The 18,113-nt window shown below is 47.3% G+C and overlaps 1 protein-coding gene across 1 annotated transcript; it reads left to right on the forward strand.

Moving 5' to 3' along the window:
- The first annotated feature begins 3,454 nt into the window (after positions 1–3,454).
- Positions 3,455–17,907, forward strand: LOC149333052 (uncharacterized). The gene is made up of 6 exons (XM_089557624.1): positions 3,455–3,687; positions 5,353–5,614; positions 6,354–6,593; positions 8,475–8,654; positions 13,290–13,472; positions 17,302–17,907. The coding sequence occupies exons 1-6, from the start codon at positions 3,455–3,457 to the stop codon at positions 17,905–17,907; spliced, it is 1,704 nt and encodes a 567-aa protein (XP_089413750.1).
- Positions 17,908–18,113: the final 206 nt, after the last annotated feature.

Below are 18,113 nucleotides of genomic sequence, written 5' to 3' on the forward strand. Positions count from 1 at the left end.
GCATGCAGTGCGCCGATGTCCCCAACTGGGCCTACTCGGTGTAGGAGAGCTCGTCCAGCTTGGGTGGCCTGTTGCCTTAGTGTAACTGCTTTTAAACTGAACTCCGTTTATGTGCTTCTAATTTGCGCTCTCAATTTGCACTGCGCAATTCTCCAAGTGGCATAGTTCACATGCGTCTAGTTCACATGCGTCACATGCGTTCATTTCCCTATCTTACTTAGAAATAGCGGCAGCTGCTGAAGCGCTGTCCACTCTATTGCATTGCACGCAAGCCGAAGTGAAACTGCCGGAATTTGTCTGTCAGCCTCATTTAAAATTTAATAAACGCACGAAACTCCAAAAAGACACATGACAACTTATGTGTTTCATTATTTACTGAATGTCGACGCGACCAAGTTCCTTTTGTATTTCCAATACCGATTTTAAGTTGCTGTGTTTCTTTCAGTGCGAAAGCACTTAACCGCAATCCCCGTGTTTCAGCGAGGCGTGTCTTTGTGTATGCGCGAAGCCTTTGCCTAGCAAGTGTAACTGGCTCATTGGGTGCGTGAACAGCTAAAACGTGCAGGAAGTGGACGGTGGCATCCACCTCCAAAATCAGGCAGTTACGCGTCTTTCCTTTCTCAGAACCCCATGACGGTTTAAACTTCCTTCCGGAATGGCAGCGATGGCGTAGAGATAGAGAATCAGCCTCGCGTGCAAGTGGGCCAGGGTTCGAATCCAGGTACCATGCAATTCTCCAGTCCCCTTTTGCCCCCCGTCGCGCACACGTGCGTAGGAAAAACGCGCACACAAATGTAATGGAGGGCGCACGGGCGACGAAAAACACAGGCACGAGTAAACGGTGCCTTTCGGGGAAGACGCACTCTCTCTTCCCCAAACAAAAAAGAAGATCATACACAACACCGCTCTACCGGCTCGTTCCCGGCGGGGCATTGCGACGATGCCCCCTCCTGCGTCCCGGCTCACTCAGCCCAGCCCTCTGTCTTCAAGTTGCCACGTGATGGACACGCCTCCACGGGCGTCTTCCGACCAAGGCGAGTGCTCTCAGCCGCCACCCGGGCGGTGTGGCATCCCTGGGCTGCCCGGAGTTGCGCCCTTCTATGTGAAGAATACACTTATATGGTGTCTTCTCCTACAATCCCACTTCTATATTCACACCGTGTGCAGCCAAATCATGTGGTACTTTCAGGCGAGGATGCGCCAGCCCGATGGCTTTTTCGAGCGGCTTATCTTACCGGAACCCAGCCCAACGCTATACGACGACCTGAAAGCAGCTGTCATTGCCTTGTACGGCATTCCTCTCACTCGATCAACGCCTTGCAGCGCTTCTACAACCAAAGGATCGCAGCCTGCACTCTCCCTCCCTCAGGTGCAGGCGCTTGAAGCCTGGCCGCCTTCCACAAGCCCCACACTCGTTCCGCACTGACCTGCGAGTCATGTGAGTCTGCAGTACTGGACTCCGGCCACTCGTCTGACCCATTTCCGCAAGCGTACTTCCCACCTGCTGCGATCACCTTGCAAAGCGAAGCCACGTCAGTTGAGTTCTGCGCCTCCACATCGCCAGACTCCCACGTTCCATACAACGCACCCTCCCTGGTACGTGTTGTGGATCCGGTGCCGACTCACGTCACCTTGGTCCTTCCTCTTCGCCTACCCACAGAAAAGGACACGCGGCAACTTTCTGCTTGCACAGTGCCACCGCCAGTTCCTCGTGTTTCGTGCCATACGTCAAGAACCTTGTTGGCTGTCTGCACCACTCCGAACTCTTCCGACGGCACATGTACCATCCGCTCCATGCACAGCATCTCCCACTATTCATCGCGTCCTTCCCTCCTCGCCACGGGCTTGCTGCCGAGCTATTCCCACTCTTGCAGTGAAGTTCAGAGCAGGAAGACAGCCTTTGAGTATACTTCACCGGCGTCATATGGGCCGGCTACACCTGCGCATCTCTACAGCAGCTAGTGGGCACCGTTCGTGTCAGCCTTTTGCGATGCCCACGAGGCGATGCAAACTGGCCAAACTGAATACTCACCGTCGAGACAGCTGGCACAAGCAGTTCTTGTTTCTGGTGCGCGTGCAGCGTCCCTCTAGTTGCCCTCCCTACTTCGGCTGCCGCATACCAACGACTCATGGCTACTCAGCTTGTTCTCCATTCGTACCCCCTCATCTCTTTTTTTTTCGAGCCTGCTTGCCCATGGGACTACCACCTGCGCTTAGACTGCAAGTGAACATATGGCTATAGCTCCTTGTTCTTAGTGTTTTGTGGTTAATTGTGTTTTGCGCTATGTTTCTTTCGTTCTTTTTTGTTTCGACATGCTGTCTGATTGGGGGGCTCTGTAGCGCCACAACATGAACTGGCGCTTTGCAGAAAGCAGAGGAGTTGCTAGGCGCGCGCCGAGTAGCACGTTGAAGGTACAGCGGCAAAGCGGTCGTGTTGTTCGATGGCCGTCGCCACCCATCGAGTCTGAAGCCGTCTACAATAAATGTGGGGCTGTGCCTAGCGCCCACATTGTAGTGATCCGGAGCTGCTAAGCACGGCCCCACATTTATTTATTGTACACCGCTTGAGACCCGATGAGCGGCGACGGCCAGCGGACAACGCGACCGCTTTGCCGCTCTGCCTTCAGCGTTCTAATCGGTGCGTGCCTATCAACTCTGCTTTTCTAAAGCGCCAGTTCGTGGGGTGGCGCTGCAAGCCTTAACGTCATCGTTGTCGGTCAGGGACAGCAGGGACATGCTGACATTTTCTACTTTCCGTCTTACAGCTATCTCGTTAATGGACTTCACTTACTTCCTTCCATACCCACTTCAATTGTAGGCAAACATAGTTGAATGCTTCTTATAGCTTTCCGTTTTTGTTAATGTGAAACGAGCGGGGTGTCGCTTCAGCTGTATTTTGTCGACTTGAATAATTTGAAGTCATTTCCAATGCAGGTCAATGAGTTTGCCACAAAATCATGCCAATATTTCTACTGATACATCCACTTGCTCGTCCATACCCCTCGGTTTTGAAACGAACTTTGGAGAACTGATAATTTATGTTCTTTTTCATATCCTGTTGCCCGTTCCACACTAAATTTTTATTCGCATTTAAGGCAGCTACAGTTTCATCTGTCACCTCAAAATTTACTGCATTTTGTTCTCTTTCCATCCAGGCTGCCCCCAGTTCAGTCAGGTTCATTGAGCGCTCTCTCCTTTTCATTGCTTATTCGTACTTTTTTCGTGATGAAGTGCACATTAATTTATTATATTTTACGAATTCCTATTTGAATTAAATTTCATGCGTTTTTTTTTACTTTTCAGACAGTAATTTCAAATCTCTCCACAGGTTTCAATTGCCCGTGTCGCTAATCACTCTGAAAGTATGTGCCATTTCACGTGCCATTTCCTGTAACAACGCTGAAGAGAAGGACGAGCAAGAAGACAGAGAAGAAGAAGAAGAATATAGGTAGCCATGGCGTCACCTTCTCCTCGCAAGGTTCAGATCGCGGCGCCTTTACTGAAGCCCTCCGTTGGCCAGTCGCCCTCCCTGAGGCGCAACGCAAGCCGTCCAGCGTCGCCCCCAAGTCCGGTCTCGCCTAGAGGATCCGCCGCGCCGCCGTCGGCTGGGTACTTCGACATCCCGTCCCCGGATCGGTGCCCTCACGTGGAGACGAAGAGCAGGCTGTTCAGCTCGCTCGCAGCCGGGTGAGCGGGATCGCTGAGCATGGGCGTCGCCATCGGGTACTCGCTGCCCGCCAGTCGCAGCCTCGGTCGAGCTAGGAACACCGCTTCCACCGGAGAAGGCAGTGGACAAGCAGTGTTTTGGTACGATAATTGAAGGCTGAGTTTTATTTTATCTCATGCAATTTTCGCGGCCGCCGCAAACAGTCCCCTAATTGCAAGAACTTTCCGACCCGTTCTTTCTTGTTTGCCCTTTAACCCCAGGACCATAATAGAGAAATATAGCCAGCACTCTGAGTGTTGACTTCAAATTACTTAACTTCCATTTGATTAAATACCTCTATCTCAGGAGTGTGTCATATCCTGAGCAATCCATAAGAAAATTTTGTACCAGTCTGCACCAGTCAATAGATCTTACTACCACTGCTTATTACCGGCTGCTTGTTCGGCGGCGTATGTAGACTGAGGAAGTGCGTTCTATTCAGATGTTTTTTTTCAATAATGAACGAGGCTGCGAAGGTTGAAGAAAAAAGTTTTAATCTTCGAAGCTTGAACCTAAACCTCCACTTCCACAGCATGCTGGATGAGAGCGGTATATTTCATTGCAAGTTGCGCGAACATTTTGCGAGCTTTTCAAGCTGTGTTCCACCCCATGGTTTTAGGCTCTGAACACGTTAGCATTACAACCCCCCCCCCCCCTAGCGCAAAACGTTCCCTGGCTAGGGAAAGCAAGGCTTCTCACGCGAGACAGCGTGAAAAGAAATGTGGAATTAGGGAGAGTGCATGGTGGGATGCGGTGGGAGACAATGGGGGGGGGGGGGGAGGTATGTGGAAACAGCGGTCGTCCGTAAGAATCAACTGATGAGGAGAGTTGCGAGGTTGTACGGCCTGGAATATGTGTTTGCTGGTTTAAATCGGGTGAATAGAGTGGGGTATTGCATGTCGTACGGTGAGTGATGGACTATCGCGCTACCAGCCGCCTTCAGGAGGTAGCAGTAATGTTAGCGCATACTGTCTCGCATGAATCGCACTTATAAACTGTAATTTTTTTTTTTGAGGCTTCTGAATAGATTTTTTTCTGCAGTTAGTTTTGTCTCAATTTATTAAGTGAAAAGTACTTCTGTTAGAGCACCACTAAGCCGACCACTACAGAGATCGAAACCGTGTTACTCCTCTTTAACGGGCGACACCATTTTACAACACAAAATGCTTCAACATGTTCTCTTCGGTCTACCTTGATATATGACAAACAGGAGTAGGTCAGAAAACAAAACATGTGCATCTTATTTTGCAACTGAATGTTTGCGCAACGGGGCTCTGTCCTGCTGAGAAAGGCAACGAAAAGGATATGTTAGAGGCTTAGTTTATTCAGGATGCGTAGCTGCAGAAGGAATAAAAAAGACGAGTCTTAACTTCTTCACTCTTGGGCACTCTCACCTCAATGAGCGCGAAATGTAGCAACGCCCACCTCCTGTGAAATTCAGTACGCTATAAAGAACACAAGAATGATAAGGAATTTTAAGCCATCCAGAATAGCCCCCTTTCCCCCTTCTTCTGTTCACTTCATCTTAAAGCTCACAGCGGGGTTCTTGTGTTCACCTCGTGGTAGACAGTTCCTCTGTCATTGTTTTTTTAAACGCCATGCGCAAACACTGTGCCGATAAATCGAGCTAAGGTATGCTTCCGCAGGTTCGACTCTGTGCTTCCATTCGGGGCTCTGATTGGAGCACTCGGCAGTTCCCTTGTGGCGTTCATACTGGGTCGCCGTTGCACGCTTGCGCTGGGCTCCGTGGGCTCGCTTGTTTCGTGGCTAGCCATCTCCTGGGCCTCAGCCGACTCCTGGTACCTTCTCACGGCAAGAGGTGCGCTAGGAGTCTGCACAGGCGTCGTCTCACTGGTGGCTCCTGCGTACATCAGCGAAATCGCCATGGCCAAGGACAGGGGCAAGCAGGTGAGCTGTGGTGATCGCCTCTCTCTCCGTGTCAGTAGGTTTCGCATAGATTCCGGTTAAAAACTAAGAAGGAATCTGAAGCATTCTAGGTGCAGCACAGAAGTGATGATGCAGCTGTCAGTAAAAGCTTTGAAGAACTTGGGTACCCAAAGCGACCGTAGTGTGGTGAAGGAACAAATAAATCATCGGCGATATGAGCAAGACGTACTGACCAAACCCTGGTAGAATTGGAACCTACACATTTTACAGCGCAGATGGTAATGGCGCGTTCGTGGGCGGAGTGGCGGGCAATAGCGGAGGCTGAAACTTAAGATTGAGTAGAAAATGGGAGGAGGAGGAGGAGGAGGAGGGTATTAAGAGAGGGAGAGTGATAACGCGCGAGTGAGAGCGGCTGCGAGTGGACGGGAAGAACACTGGGGCCGAATATAACATACTGCGATAGCTTCTACGAACGCTACTATATTGTCGTGAGGCCTCCCATGCAAGCAGCCCGAAATCTTTCTTGAAAGGAATAGGCGGCACAATACGCAACATGTGAAGCAACTATACAACCGAAAGTTGTTTTAAACTCATTATTGTCTACATGACTTTAGAGAGATCTCGGTCACAACTGCTGTATGGCACCCGTTATGAGTCCTTGTTGTCGATAAATGTTGCGTCTCCGCAACAGAGACAAGTTAGAGGTTATCGTTATTGCCGGCAAAAGCAGCAAGTGCTCATCTCTCCATCTTTGGCGCAGTGTGGCGCTCACCAGACGGGCATCGCTGCGGGCATCATGTACACCTACGTTCTGGGCCAGTTCATCGAATGGTCGCAGCTGGCCCTTTGCTGCGCGGTGCCGTCCATCCTCACGGCGGTTCTGCTGTTCCGTGCCGTCGAGTCTCCGCGCTGGCTCATGAAGCAGGGGAGGCGTGGCGACGCCCAGACGGCGCTGAGGCGCCTTCGCAGGTTTCCCTCTCTGGCGGACAGCGAGTTCGAGGTAAGCAGCAGCGCAAGTCGTGCTACGGCGATGATGCTGATTAGCATGCGCGAAAGGACCAACAGCTGATATTGCCTTTTAAAACGGAAGCGCTGGAGAAAGGATGGTGTACATATGTGTAGGGGCCCTGAATACACGAAACAGAGACGGACGACACAATGCACACGTATTGGTCGTCCGTATTTGTGCCGGGCCTTACTGGCATGGCGCCGTAGTTATGAAAAATCAGGAGACCAGGCCAAGAGCAATTACATTTACACGGCGACAGGAGAACAGAAGACAGGCCATAGCGCAAGTCCTGTTGGCTCTAGCGCATGGACCTCTCGACGAGAATATATCTGTGTTTGCAACTGACGTCGAAGGCGCCATCCCTTTGTGAAACAAGTTCAAGAGTGTGGCCACGTTAGAAAAAATTTCGAAAAACGCAACCCCTGCGTGCTCCGGTGTCTGGGCTTTCATTTTCATTGGACTTGTACCAAGATGGCAACAAAAAGACGCTAGAGTCATCCGTGATGCTGTTCTTTTTTCTTACCGTCGAGGTACAAGAGCGATGAAGAACAACGGCGGGGTATGCGCCGCGCTGTTCGCATTTTCATTTCTCGACGCAGTATAGCAGCCTCAACTGCTCCCCTCATTGCTCGGCAGTCTTTGATGCATAAACACGCCAATTACAACAAATCGTTTTTATTACTTTCGAGTTCTCTGTTCTCTTGGTACTGGTCAAGTCGTTCTAAAGATATTGCTCTGCTTTCGTGCCGTTTTTTTTTTTTGTATCTCAGAAAGTGTGCAGTTTCTTAAGGAACCTGCTGTCCTCGTCGTATCACAGCATTTTGACTTCATGGTGTTTCCATTTGCTTTCGTTCGTCAGCTAGGTTATGAATACGGCACAGCGTTTCAAAAATAATAAATTGTGCGTATTCTCCTCCACGAGAAAACATTTCTGTTGGATTTAAATTTTCTACCTTTTCGTGGTACCTCCAGTGGCGTGGCTTAGGTGGAAAAGTGGTTTCGGGTTTGATGAAATAAAAAATAGATAACGGTGGTGACCCGGGAGATGAGGGGCCAGCTTAATTTGCGCCGAGGGAAAAGAAAGTGGTTTGAATGCTGAATAAACCCTGAGAAGTATCGTTGGCGGTGAATTATAGAAATTAAAAATTGCGACGCATCTTATAATTCGCAGGCCTCCCCCTTATCTCGATTCAGTGGAGTCGAAATATTTCCTTATTATATTATCCTCTCTCTTCACAGCAAACTGTCTAGTAATGTGAGGTCATCATGATCAGGCTATCTACTTACGCTGGAGAGAAAAAAGACCCTGAAATATGCCTCTAATTAACGTTATCGTGTACTAATTGCGACCAACTTTAAGCCTGTAGACTTCATAATATCACCCGCTCCCTCCTACGCTAGCCATTTCTTGGAATTCAGACCATTGCCTTAATTAAGGATCTTCATGCATCTTTCTCACAACCTATGTGCTGATAAGAGAAGCAGGCTCTTATATTTCTTTAAAAAAAAACACCGAAATTTCACCTTCAGCCTGACAAGTTAGCGCCTCATACTGGTAGGCGGAGTCACTGGGAGGGTCTGAGACAATACTTACACAGCTGAAACTGTAATGTACAGCTTTTCAACGTAGGTCAAAGTTAGCTCCAGTTCATTTATACCTTTTGCAATCACTGGGCAGCCAACAATAAAATTATAGGCATGTAGTTTCAGGACGCAGCTGCGACGCCAGTTTGGCATAATGCTCAATGGGTTCTTTACTAGCGACGTAGAGACCCCTATCAGCAGCAGCGCATCCGCTTGCTTCCTTTAGTTTTTGCTACAAAGGAAATAAATCTTTTCAAGCTCAGAGGGTTTTAAACACACCCGCCGCAGGTGATTGAGGTGATCTACCCGAAGACACCGATGCCTATCATGCATTACATGCTCGCCGTGGTGGTAATCGTGTCGCAACAGTTCTCGAGTGTCAACGTCATCATCCAGTACGCCACAGGGCCCTTGCAGGTCCAGTTCGGAGTGACTCCGCACGATTTCATCTTCGTCGCCGTCATACAGGTAAATACGCACTATCTGTCATGTACTGCGCGAAGATACGACAACCCTCTTCAAAGTAGGAAAACTGCAAATAACAAACTAAGCTATATCTGTGTCATGCCCTACACTTTAAACACGGTAACCTTTGGGTAACCTTTGTAAAGGTGCACATTTTCACATTGAAGTATACCTATAATTTAAAGGTTACAGAATGTAACCTTTCCACTTATAACTTTTGTAAAAGTTACAAATGGTAAAGGTTACTTCTTTTTATGCATAGGTTACGCGAATTTTCTAGCTCTGTAACCTTTACAAAGGTATACATCATTGAGTTAGCCATAGGTTACGTTCTCCAAAATGTGTAACCTTTGTAAACCGCAATGGCTGGCCTATAAAAATGGCAAAAATGTCGTTCCATCTTGCTGAAGATGATGCAATACAGAGCTCTGCTGGATTTCAATTTGAATGGAACAAAAAATGGCCAAACAAGAAAATGTTTTACAAAAGAGAAAAATGACAAATATCGGCATATGATAGGCAAATTTTTTAATTGAGTCCAACATCTTCGAGACAAAGGAAATACAAAACTTCCCAAATATTGTCTACATTGAAGAAAAACTAAGGGATGTAACCGATGCAGGTATGTTCAAGGCACCATTTTTGCAAACTTTTTGCAAAAAAAAATCACAATAACTGGGCATGCAAGGCACTAAAATATGGGCCCATATTACAGTATCACTGTTGGCATGCGAAACAAAACCACGTTGAACAAGCAACTCAATACAGCATGCTCAGATGAAGTCTCGCTTCGAATAGAGCTTGGCTACAGCATATCACTCTTATTGCAATGTAAATAAAAACATAGGCACTCTAATTGTAGTACCAAAAAGAACAAAATAAAAGCTCTATTATTCAAGACCAAGTGCCAAGTCAACTTGACATTGTGTGAGGGATACAACAGACACAAAATATGAATGGCAAAAATATCAGAGAAGGCAATATTTTGATCACACATTTTACCACACTTCTTAAAAGAAAGATTAAAATGGCTATACAATAAGAGATCAAGAAAGGTGGTCCAAGCAGTGCAGATAACATAAGTTCTTTTAAAAACTTGAGGCCACATACAAACGCAAACAAGAATCAATCGATTCAAACATCTTGGCTAAACAGCAACCAGAGATATACATGTACCGAACAGCTTTCTGAGGTACCTAGCATCAGCAAATTCAGCACAACTTGCCTACATCATATAAGCAAAAGCCCTTCGCGACTCCTCTAGTCACTTCATCAACAAAGATGCACAATGACATGACCAATAACTTGCAACATTAACAGTGCTATAAGCCTGACAACACTCGCACAGGTACATCAACCTGTGTACTGCAGTTAAAAAAAAACTTGCTCAATTTAGGTGTAGAAAATATACTTCAACATATTAAAAAGTGAACAACCGAAACATTTCTTTCCAGAAAATTACAACAAATTATTCTTTTTCAAGAGCACGAGCAAGCTCTTAAGTCGGTTCGCCAGTATAGTCCACGCGCCACTAAAGTGTCTGACAGGGCAATCTTCTGCAGCAGGATGAGTATGGCTGAAAACGCCGGTGAATAGTCGAGGTTTTTTACGTAATATGTCACCAGGCAGAATATGAGGGCACGCTCTAGGTTGCCGTTGCTGATCGAGATGACTTCTTTAGTACTTCCAGCGTAAACACTCGGTACAGGTGTATACATGAGGTGCAGTCACTTGCAACTCTTCAGGCAGTGGGATCTGTGGAACGTTAAATTACAGCAAGTGAGCAACCATTCATACTTAAAGCATCGCTGATATTCTCACCAGAGTGAAACATGGTATACAAAGAACACCGCAGTGCCTACCGCATCGCAGCGCCGCTGCTGCGATTGCTGCGCTGTTGCTTCCGCAGTTCACTCAGGATGGCCATTGGTCAAACCACAGCCAATTTTTTTAATGGGCCCAGTTGTATTGCCAAAATCGTATGGCGCACCGATCAATTGCTAATCAATGAAACGACGTGCAAAGTTCCAAAATTAAGATTCAAAACAAAAGTACCGCTTCATAGTGAAAACAGCGCGGGAAAACGAGACGCGTAAAGAAAGACACAACACATCGTCTCGTTTTCCCGCGCTGTTTTCAATATATGAAGCAATACTGTTAGAGATGACCAAAACGGGAGGGGGAGCGAGTAAGAACACTCGACGCTCATACAAATCTTTTAGAATAAAAAAACGGATATATTGCAGTTACAACTTAATTCTTGTTAGCGCATTTCAATAGGGCTCGCACTGTCTTACGCACGTCCGCTCAGATAGCTCGCGCACCACACACCCTGTGCTGCTCTTCCCGTCGCCAACGCTGATGAGTCGACGCGCCGCACTCGCGAAAAACAACCATCACAAACACAAACGTCATCCAAACTGCGCCGGGAAGAGAAAAGGATAGGCAAGCAATGCGGTAGGCACTGGGACCGACCGGCGCACCGAGCAAGATTCACGTGATCGCGACTCTAGTCGAGGAGGCGACTGCCGCCGCCTGGGCGGGTGTATAGCGCCGATGTGGAATTGCGTCATAAAATCGCTTACAATACCAACTCGCCCAAATCGCATCCTTCATTAAAAAAGTACCGTCGTGCGTTATACGCATGCTCTTTTGTACGCATGCAAAAAAAAAACGCACGCACACGCATGCAAACGATCAAGAATTAGCGCTGGATTACCCCGTATTATCGCACCTAATGACCCCAAATGACATACGCCAACAATAATCTAAAACCAATATTCTGGATAACCAAACTTTTGGCACGAAACCCCGCGCAATAGGTGAATGAGGCATTCAAACTACTGAAGCACATTTTGCTTCGAAGTGCACTCAACGAGGCTCAGGAATGAAGCTGCTCTGGCAAACAAAGAAAATACGCACTTTCACAAGCATGAAATAAATGACTTCGCAGGTCGTTATTGTGCATATGGTAAAAAAAAAAGGCCACTCACCCAAGTCCGTCATTCTTCCATGAACCCCAGGAACGTGATTGCAGTAGTCGCAACGAATAGCGCCGGGCGCGGAGGTGTCCGCCGAGCACACAACGACGTAGCGTCTACAGTCACATTGAGGTTAGTTGCAGCTACGGCGCAGCGTACCCCACAGGCTGCTGCTTAGCGGCATTCCCCCAAACAAACCACTTCAGGAACGCCACCAAAAGACGGCGTGGTTCACGAACGGTTCCAACTCTCGGTTCCAACGGTTCCAAGAACAAAGCAGCCTCCGCAACGCTGCAACGTCCGAGCCTTCCCGCCGTCCAGTCTTGCCGGCGTGCAACGATGCCAAGCGTTTGAAACAGAAGCACCGCTTTTCATTGGGTGAAGCGCCGGCCGTCTGCGCATGCGCGTCTCACGCATACTGGAGCGGCCGTCATGCCATATTTTGAGTAGTTCTTTGCCAATACTTGTTTTTTATAGGCGCCGCCGTTCGTACCTTGGGTGCATTACGTTATGATTTGTGATATATCTTTTCCATCAGAACTGACACATTGGAAGTTTATGAAGAGAGCCACATGAAGGGAAATCGAATCGCGCACTCGGCGGCCCGCAAATGTGGTTATGTCCGCTGTCGCCTTTCCAGGCGCTCCCCTTCCATATGTCTGCTTTTTTACTATTAATTGCGACCGTTGCTATCGCGTGTCGGCTCGAGGAAGATGAGAAATAGGCTCTATCCGAGTCATCGAGAAATTACGTGGAATTTGAAATACTTGTTTATTAACATTTATTCGCGCAATAAAATCGGTACAGAACATGCCTAGAGAAGTAGCACGTTGGGTTTCTTTGCAAAACTCATGAATAGGAATCGAACATTCAAGATGTGTTCTCATATACAGCCGCAAAATACTGCATTTGCATTGCATTCGCAGCCTCCTTTTGGTAAATGTGAAAGCAGATATCTGATAACGCGCGATTCAATGTGGCTGCGACCCAAAACAGCAGTATCAGGCTCATGCGATAGCTTACGTTGATGTCTCCCCCTTGCGGTCGAAACCGCAGCCCCATTGCATACGAAAAGCACATTCCCGCACATAAAGCAGCATACGTTCTCTATATGTGCATATCTCCTGGCTTGACGACGCATATAGGTTACCGTGCTGCGCAAAGGTTACAGCGCAAAGGTTAGTTGGCAATTTTTTCATCGTAACCTTTGAAACGGTTGACTTTTGACCGTTGTAACCTTTGGGCTCCACAAAAATAAAGAAAACGTAATGAAAACATAAAAAAACATCAATTGTAACCTTTGTGACAAAAGTTACTCACGTCCAAAAGTTACGTTATAGGTTACTGTGTTTAGAGTGTACCTTTCATTCTACTTTGCACTATCAATGTGGCTAATACGAAAGAGTGGGGCCTGGTATCAAGGGGCGCACATGGCAGTGTTCTGCTCAACTAAGAGAATTAGAGAGACCATGAAAGGTGTACATTGGAGTCCTATAGCCGCGCTCAGGTGCACTTTATGTATTATAATTGCAAAAACCAGTGTAACAAGTTTAATGAAAAGAACGATCATGTGTCCAATGCGGCGATGAATTTATGTTGCTATTTACTTTGTCTTGAACACTTTATTCTAACTTTTCCAATGATATTTTCTCCGCAGTTGCTGACGACAGCGATGTGCGCTCAGCTTCTTGACCTGGCGGGGCGCGTGAGGCCGCTGGCGGCGTCGGTGACTTTCTGCGCGGGCAGCATGATGGTTCTGGGAGCCATCTACTATGGGGCATCGAACCCCGGCTATGCCCTGGACAGCACAATTGCATCTAACCTCAGCTTCGGATCCAAGGTACTAAATAGAAATGTGACATTTCCTTCAACATTCAAAGCGTGATTCCAAGCCTATATTGTAGTTCCAGACAGTTCCAAACGTAGGAACTCACTGCCGCTACTAAGCGGCGAAGTTGGGTAACAACGTGGTGTGTGTGTGTGTGTGTGTGTGTGCGTGTGTGTGCGTGTGTGTGCGTGTGTGCGTGTGTGTGCGTGCGTGTGTGTGCGTGTGTGTGCGCGTGCGTGCGTGTGCGTGTGTGTGTGCGTGCGTGTGCGCGTGCGCGCGAGTGTGTGTGTGTGTGTGTGTGTGTGTGTGTGTGTGTGCATGTGCGCGCGTGTGTGTGTGTGTGATCATTTGCACTAACTCTTTATGTGGGAATTCAACAGCCAACACACTTTATTAAAGAATCTTTTTTAATTGCCATGCGGCCGTTATATATCTATATTTTTTTTCTTCAACAAGGCTGTATAATGGATAAAAGCTTTTGAGCGCAAAAAAGAAAGGGGATCATGAGGAGCAGAGGACACAGTGCTTGCAGCTGAATTTTATAGATGACAGCGTGGCCTATATATACATAGTCAATCGAGCAGAAAAGGAACGCGCACGCGCAAGGCATTTCCTTTACTTCTTTTGTTACTGACAGGTAAGGCAGATGCTGGGCGGTCGATCATACTCAAAGATCTCAGTTAAGATAATTAAAAGTTATATTCGCCAAGTGGTTTTGTTGCAGACAGTAAGCCTGTCATTTTAGGACTGTCAGTCAAAAAAGGCAGGAAGCTGCGAGGGCCGCCAATTCAGCTCGAGACTTTTGAGCAGCAGACGATTTATCGGTTGCAATCGTTTCTCTTCCGGCCTCCTCGCTCTAAACCCTCAGATATTTCGAGATAGCGCTCTTATTTCCTGCTCTCAAGTTTGTTTTTTCTGGCAAGGACAAGTGTGTCCTAGAGAAAGCGCGGGTGGGCTGTTTGTCAGAGCAAAGGAAAGGACATGTGTTAACTAGGTCGTGCTGGTCAACAACGAGGCTGGAAAACTCAATGGAGTTCGAATCGAAGCTACCTGTATCCGGAGACTTGTAATTTGGCAAGTCAAGCGTCAAAAACATCCGGTTCCGCCAGAAGAAAGCACAGGGTGTCTGCAATGAGTGTGCGGAGATGGACAAAGTTTTCGGCCTGCACCTCACTGCTTGGCAGGGCCATTGAGCTCCTGTCTCCTTGAAGAATACGCCGGCAAGGAACCCTAAATGACAGCGAAATTGCACAAAATGTGGTCATTAACACTGAATTGAATGTGACTTCAAACAAGTATTACTTTCATTGCTCTTAGGCTTAAAACAAGACGCAATAAATAATTTGTTTTGATGTGCCATAGCGTAAACAACCTATTCTCTTCAACTGGAACTCTTTGGCACCAATGGCGCTACAAAATTTAAAAAAAAATGCGCGAGACAACGCTTTTTTAGGGCATCATTGGACCGTCATCAGTATTTCTCCTAATTGTGTGCCCTAGTTTACGTAGCTGGAAAGAGCACTGTGCTTTTCTTTTTTTTTCCGATATACGGCTATGTTGAGAACACAAGCACGCTTCTTTTCCTTATCAAGGCACCGTGAAGGCAAAGAAATTTTGCGCACATGAGTATTTTATACAGAATTATGTACAACACCAAAATTACAAAGGAGAGTTTGCGGCACTTTCTAAAAGCAAGACTGCAAAGAACACGACGCTAGACATCAGGCTCATCAGTCCTCACGCATTTCAACATTCTGACCGCGCTTCAAAACAGCCCATTTATTGAAAACAATTTTCATCAATCAAAGGTATTTTTTATCAAGATAAGGTGAAGTGTCCCATTCTGCGGAGAAACTGCCTCTGTTGTCGATGTTGACGTGTCGAGGAAATCGGGATTGGTCTAAATAGTCATGACGTTAAACTACGTGATCTCGCGCGCGTAATTCAAACACTCCACAGCGATCGCAGTGGTGACGTCTCTACACAATTTTTCATTAATCTACGCGGTTGTGACGTCAGTAAACCACCATCACGTAGTATTTGTGCTGAAAAGAAAAATGGTCGAGCCGCGACTGGCAACGCTACACCTTGGGTCGCGCGACCTGTCGACCACTACGGAATGTTGCTTATGCCTGGTTTGATTGATGGACTGTGTCTCTTGTGTTAAAGAAAAATGGAAAATAAAAAGATAACGAACAGTGTCCGTATCCGCATAGTGATATTAAAAGCAGACTCGAGGCCACTGAAACGGGCCATTACCGCTATCACATCATAACCTTAAGGCGGAACTTAATTCTCTCCCTAATTTTTCTTCGTGCCAAATAGAACTAGAAAGGTCCAGTTGCCTTTTGAGAAATGCACCCTAATTTTTCGCCAGGTTTTTGCAGGTGACTGCTTCATACACAGAAACATTATACTTTAATTTTCTTCCCAAATTTTATTCTCACAATGGAAATGTTTCCCAGAAACTACAAAAAATAAAAAAGCAGATATTAAATTCATTTGTGAAATAACGATGTGGAGCAGTCATAACTCTTTTGATTGACTAGAGAGACGGTGTTATGGAAAGCAAATGAAAATTTTTGATTTCTTTAACCCTAATTAGCTTCTCATGAATGTTCTTGACCTAACTACCAGAATGTAAAATTTATTTTAGCAACATGTGACGAGTATGCTTCCGTTTTTGTTGTAACTAACTTTGCTGTACAAGCTTTAAACCATAATACAAGCGATCTGAGAATTGATGATATGATTTCTTGAGCTAAAGCCAGATGTTGAAAAGACAAGGTCAGCCGTTTGACAGCCTCCATCAACCGTTATGCTAAAGATATAAGCGCCCGAGTTGGCTCCTGCGGTCTCCTTGGCCATAGCGGTATACTCTTCACCGTCCCCTTTAACATCTCTCTTCTCGAGCCTCCTCACCGTCTTCCCTACTCTATTCTGCGTCACCTACCATCTTCACTCAATGCAGCTTATCATTTATGTTTGGTTTGGTTTATTGGGGTTTAACGCCCCAAAGCAAATCAGGCTATGAGAGACGCCGTAGTGAAGGGCTCCGGAAATTTCGACCACCTGGGGTTCCTTAACGTGCTCTGACATCGCACAGTACACGGGCCTCTAGAATTTCGCCTCCATCGAAATTCATCCGCCGCGGCCGGGATCGAACCCGCGTCTTTCGGGTCAGCAGCCGAGCACCGCAACCACTGAGCCACCGCGGCGGGGCTATCTTTTATGTGACAGACGGAGAGCGCTTTTCCCCCCTGACAGGGCTTCCGATGCTATCACACTAACAGCACAACGGAAGAAATCAACACAGCTTTACCTGCAACTGGTGGCCGTTCTGGCACCACTGCCGTACTTTATCCCTTCCCTTACGGCGCGGTTGAGGTGTCCACCGAGAGATGTGAGATGATACTGCGCCATTTCCACCATCCCCCCCCCCCCCCCCGAAAAAAAAATCCACAACGGTCCCCACAGTGCAAGCACGTAGCCAAGTATTGTGGACAAAATAATTTTTCAGCGAAAAACCGCTTATGATCGCAATTTTTTTTTGCTGTAAGATTTCAGTATAAAAATAAATACATCCGCAGTATACCCGATGGCAGTCCTGTATTTTCTGTTTATTAATACTTTTGCCCCGTCAAAAGCATTCTTCGCTCGCTACCTATGGCAGTCAACTTTTCGATGGGATCAATGGAAATACTTCAAAATATTTTGCTACACATCAGAAGAGTGTGCCATTAACTTCAAAATTTCTATAGCCCTGTCTTACAATTTCCCAGTTTTCAAAATTTCTTTCCCGAGAATGCTGGAAATGCTTATCGCACACGGATGCCCGCAGGTCATCTTCAGCGCCGCGTTTTCCTTTGGCTTGGGTCCCGCATCCTGGGTGCTGGCTGTCGAACTGGCGCCGCTTCGCGGAAGCGGCTTCGACTTCGGCAGCGTCTGCGCCTTCTACTGGGCCTCGGCGCTGGCCGTCGTCAGCCTGTTCGCCACGCTGGGCACCGACCCGCTCTCATTGGCGGTGCTCAGCTGGCTCTGCGGCGCCGTCACCTTCGCGGGAGGCGTCACCATCTTCGCCTTGGCCCCGGACACCGTCGGCATAAGCGTCGAGAGCATCCTGATGGCGGGCCAGGACTACAAGCCGAAAACGAAGAAATTGGACACGGTTGAAGGTGCCACCTCGTCCATCACGCCGCGTCCCGACGAAGCGAAGGCTCTCAGCCAACACAAAGAAAGCACTGCACGGGCGCGGCGTGGTCTTTCAGCAGATGAGAGAGTCGCTACGGCTGAGGTTGAGAGTGCGCCTGAAGTTTTGCCCGAGGATGACGATAATCCTCACAAACAGGCTGATGGGATGTTGCGTAGCAGAGCCATTTCATCGTCCCATAGCGCTATCGCCTCGACGCCCTCTATTCATATGTCTGCTATTGGCCGCCAAAAATAGGAGGAACTCTGCTAACAAAACGGAGGAGCCCCATAAGGAGGACTTTGTGCTAAGGAGGTGGTACACATGCGCTCCTACAACATGTATGCCGCTAATATCACTCGCTGTGTTTTCTGTACTGACAGGCTGCCATTTCATTTTATGTATTTCGCACTGCGCAATTGCCACGTTATATTGACACCTGGTTCTGCTGGTAATTTTATCTG

This window comes from Amblyomma mixtum, chromosome 8 (assembly GCF_055824585.1).
Source record: "Amblyomma mixtum isolate Tamu chromosome 8, ASM5582458v1, whole genome shotgun sequence".
Classification (NCBI taxonomy): domain Eukaryota; kingdom Metazoa; phylum Arthropoda; class Arachnida; order Ixodida; family Ixodidae; genus Amblyomma; species Amblyomma mixtum.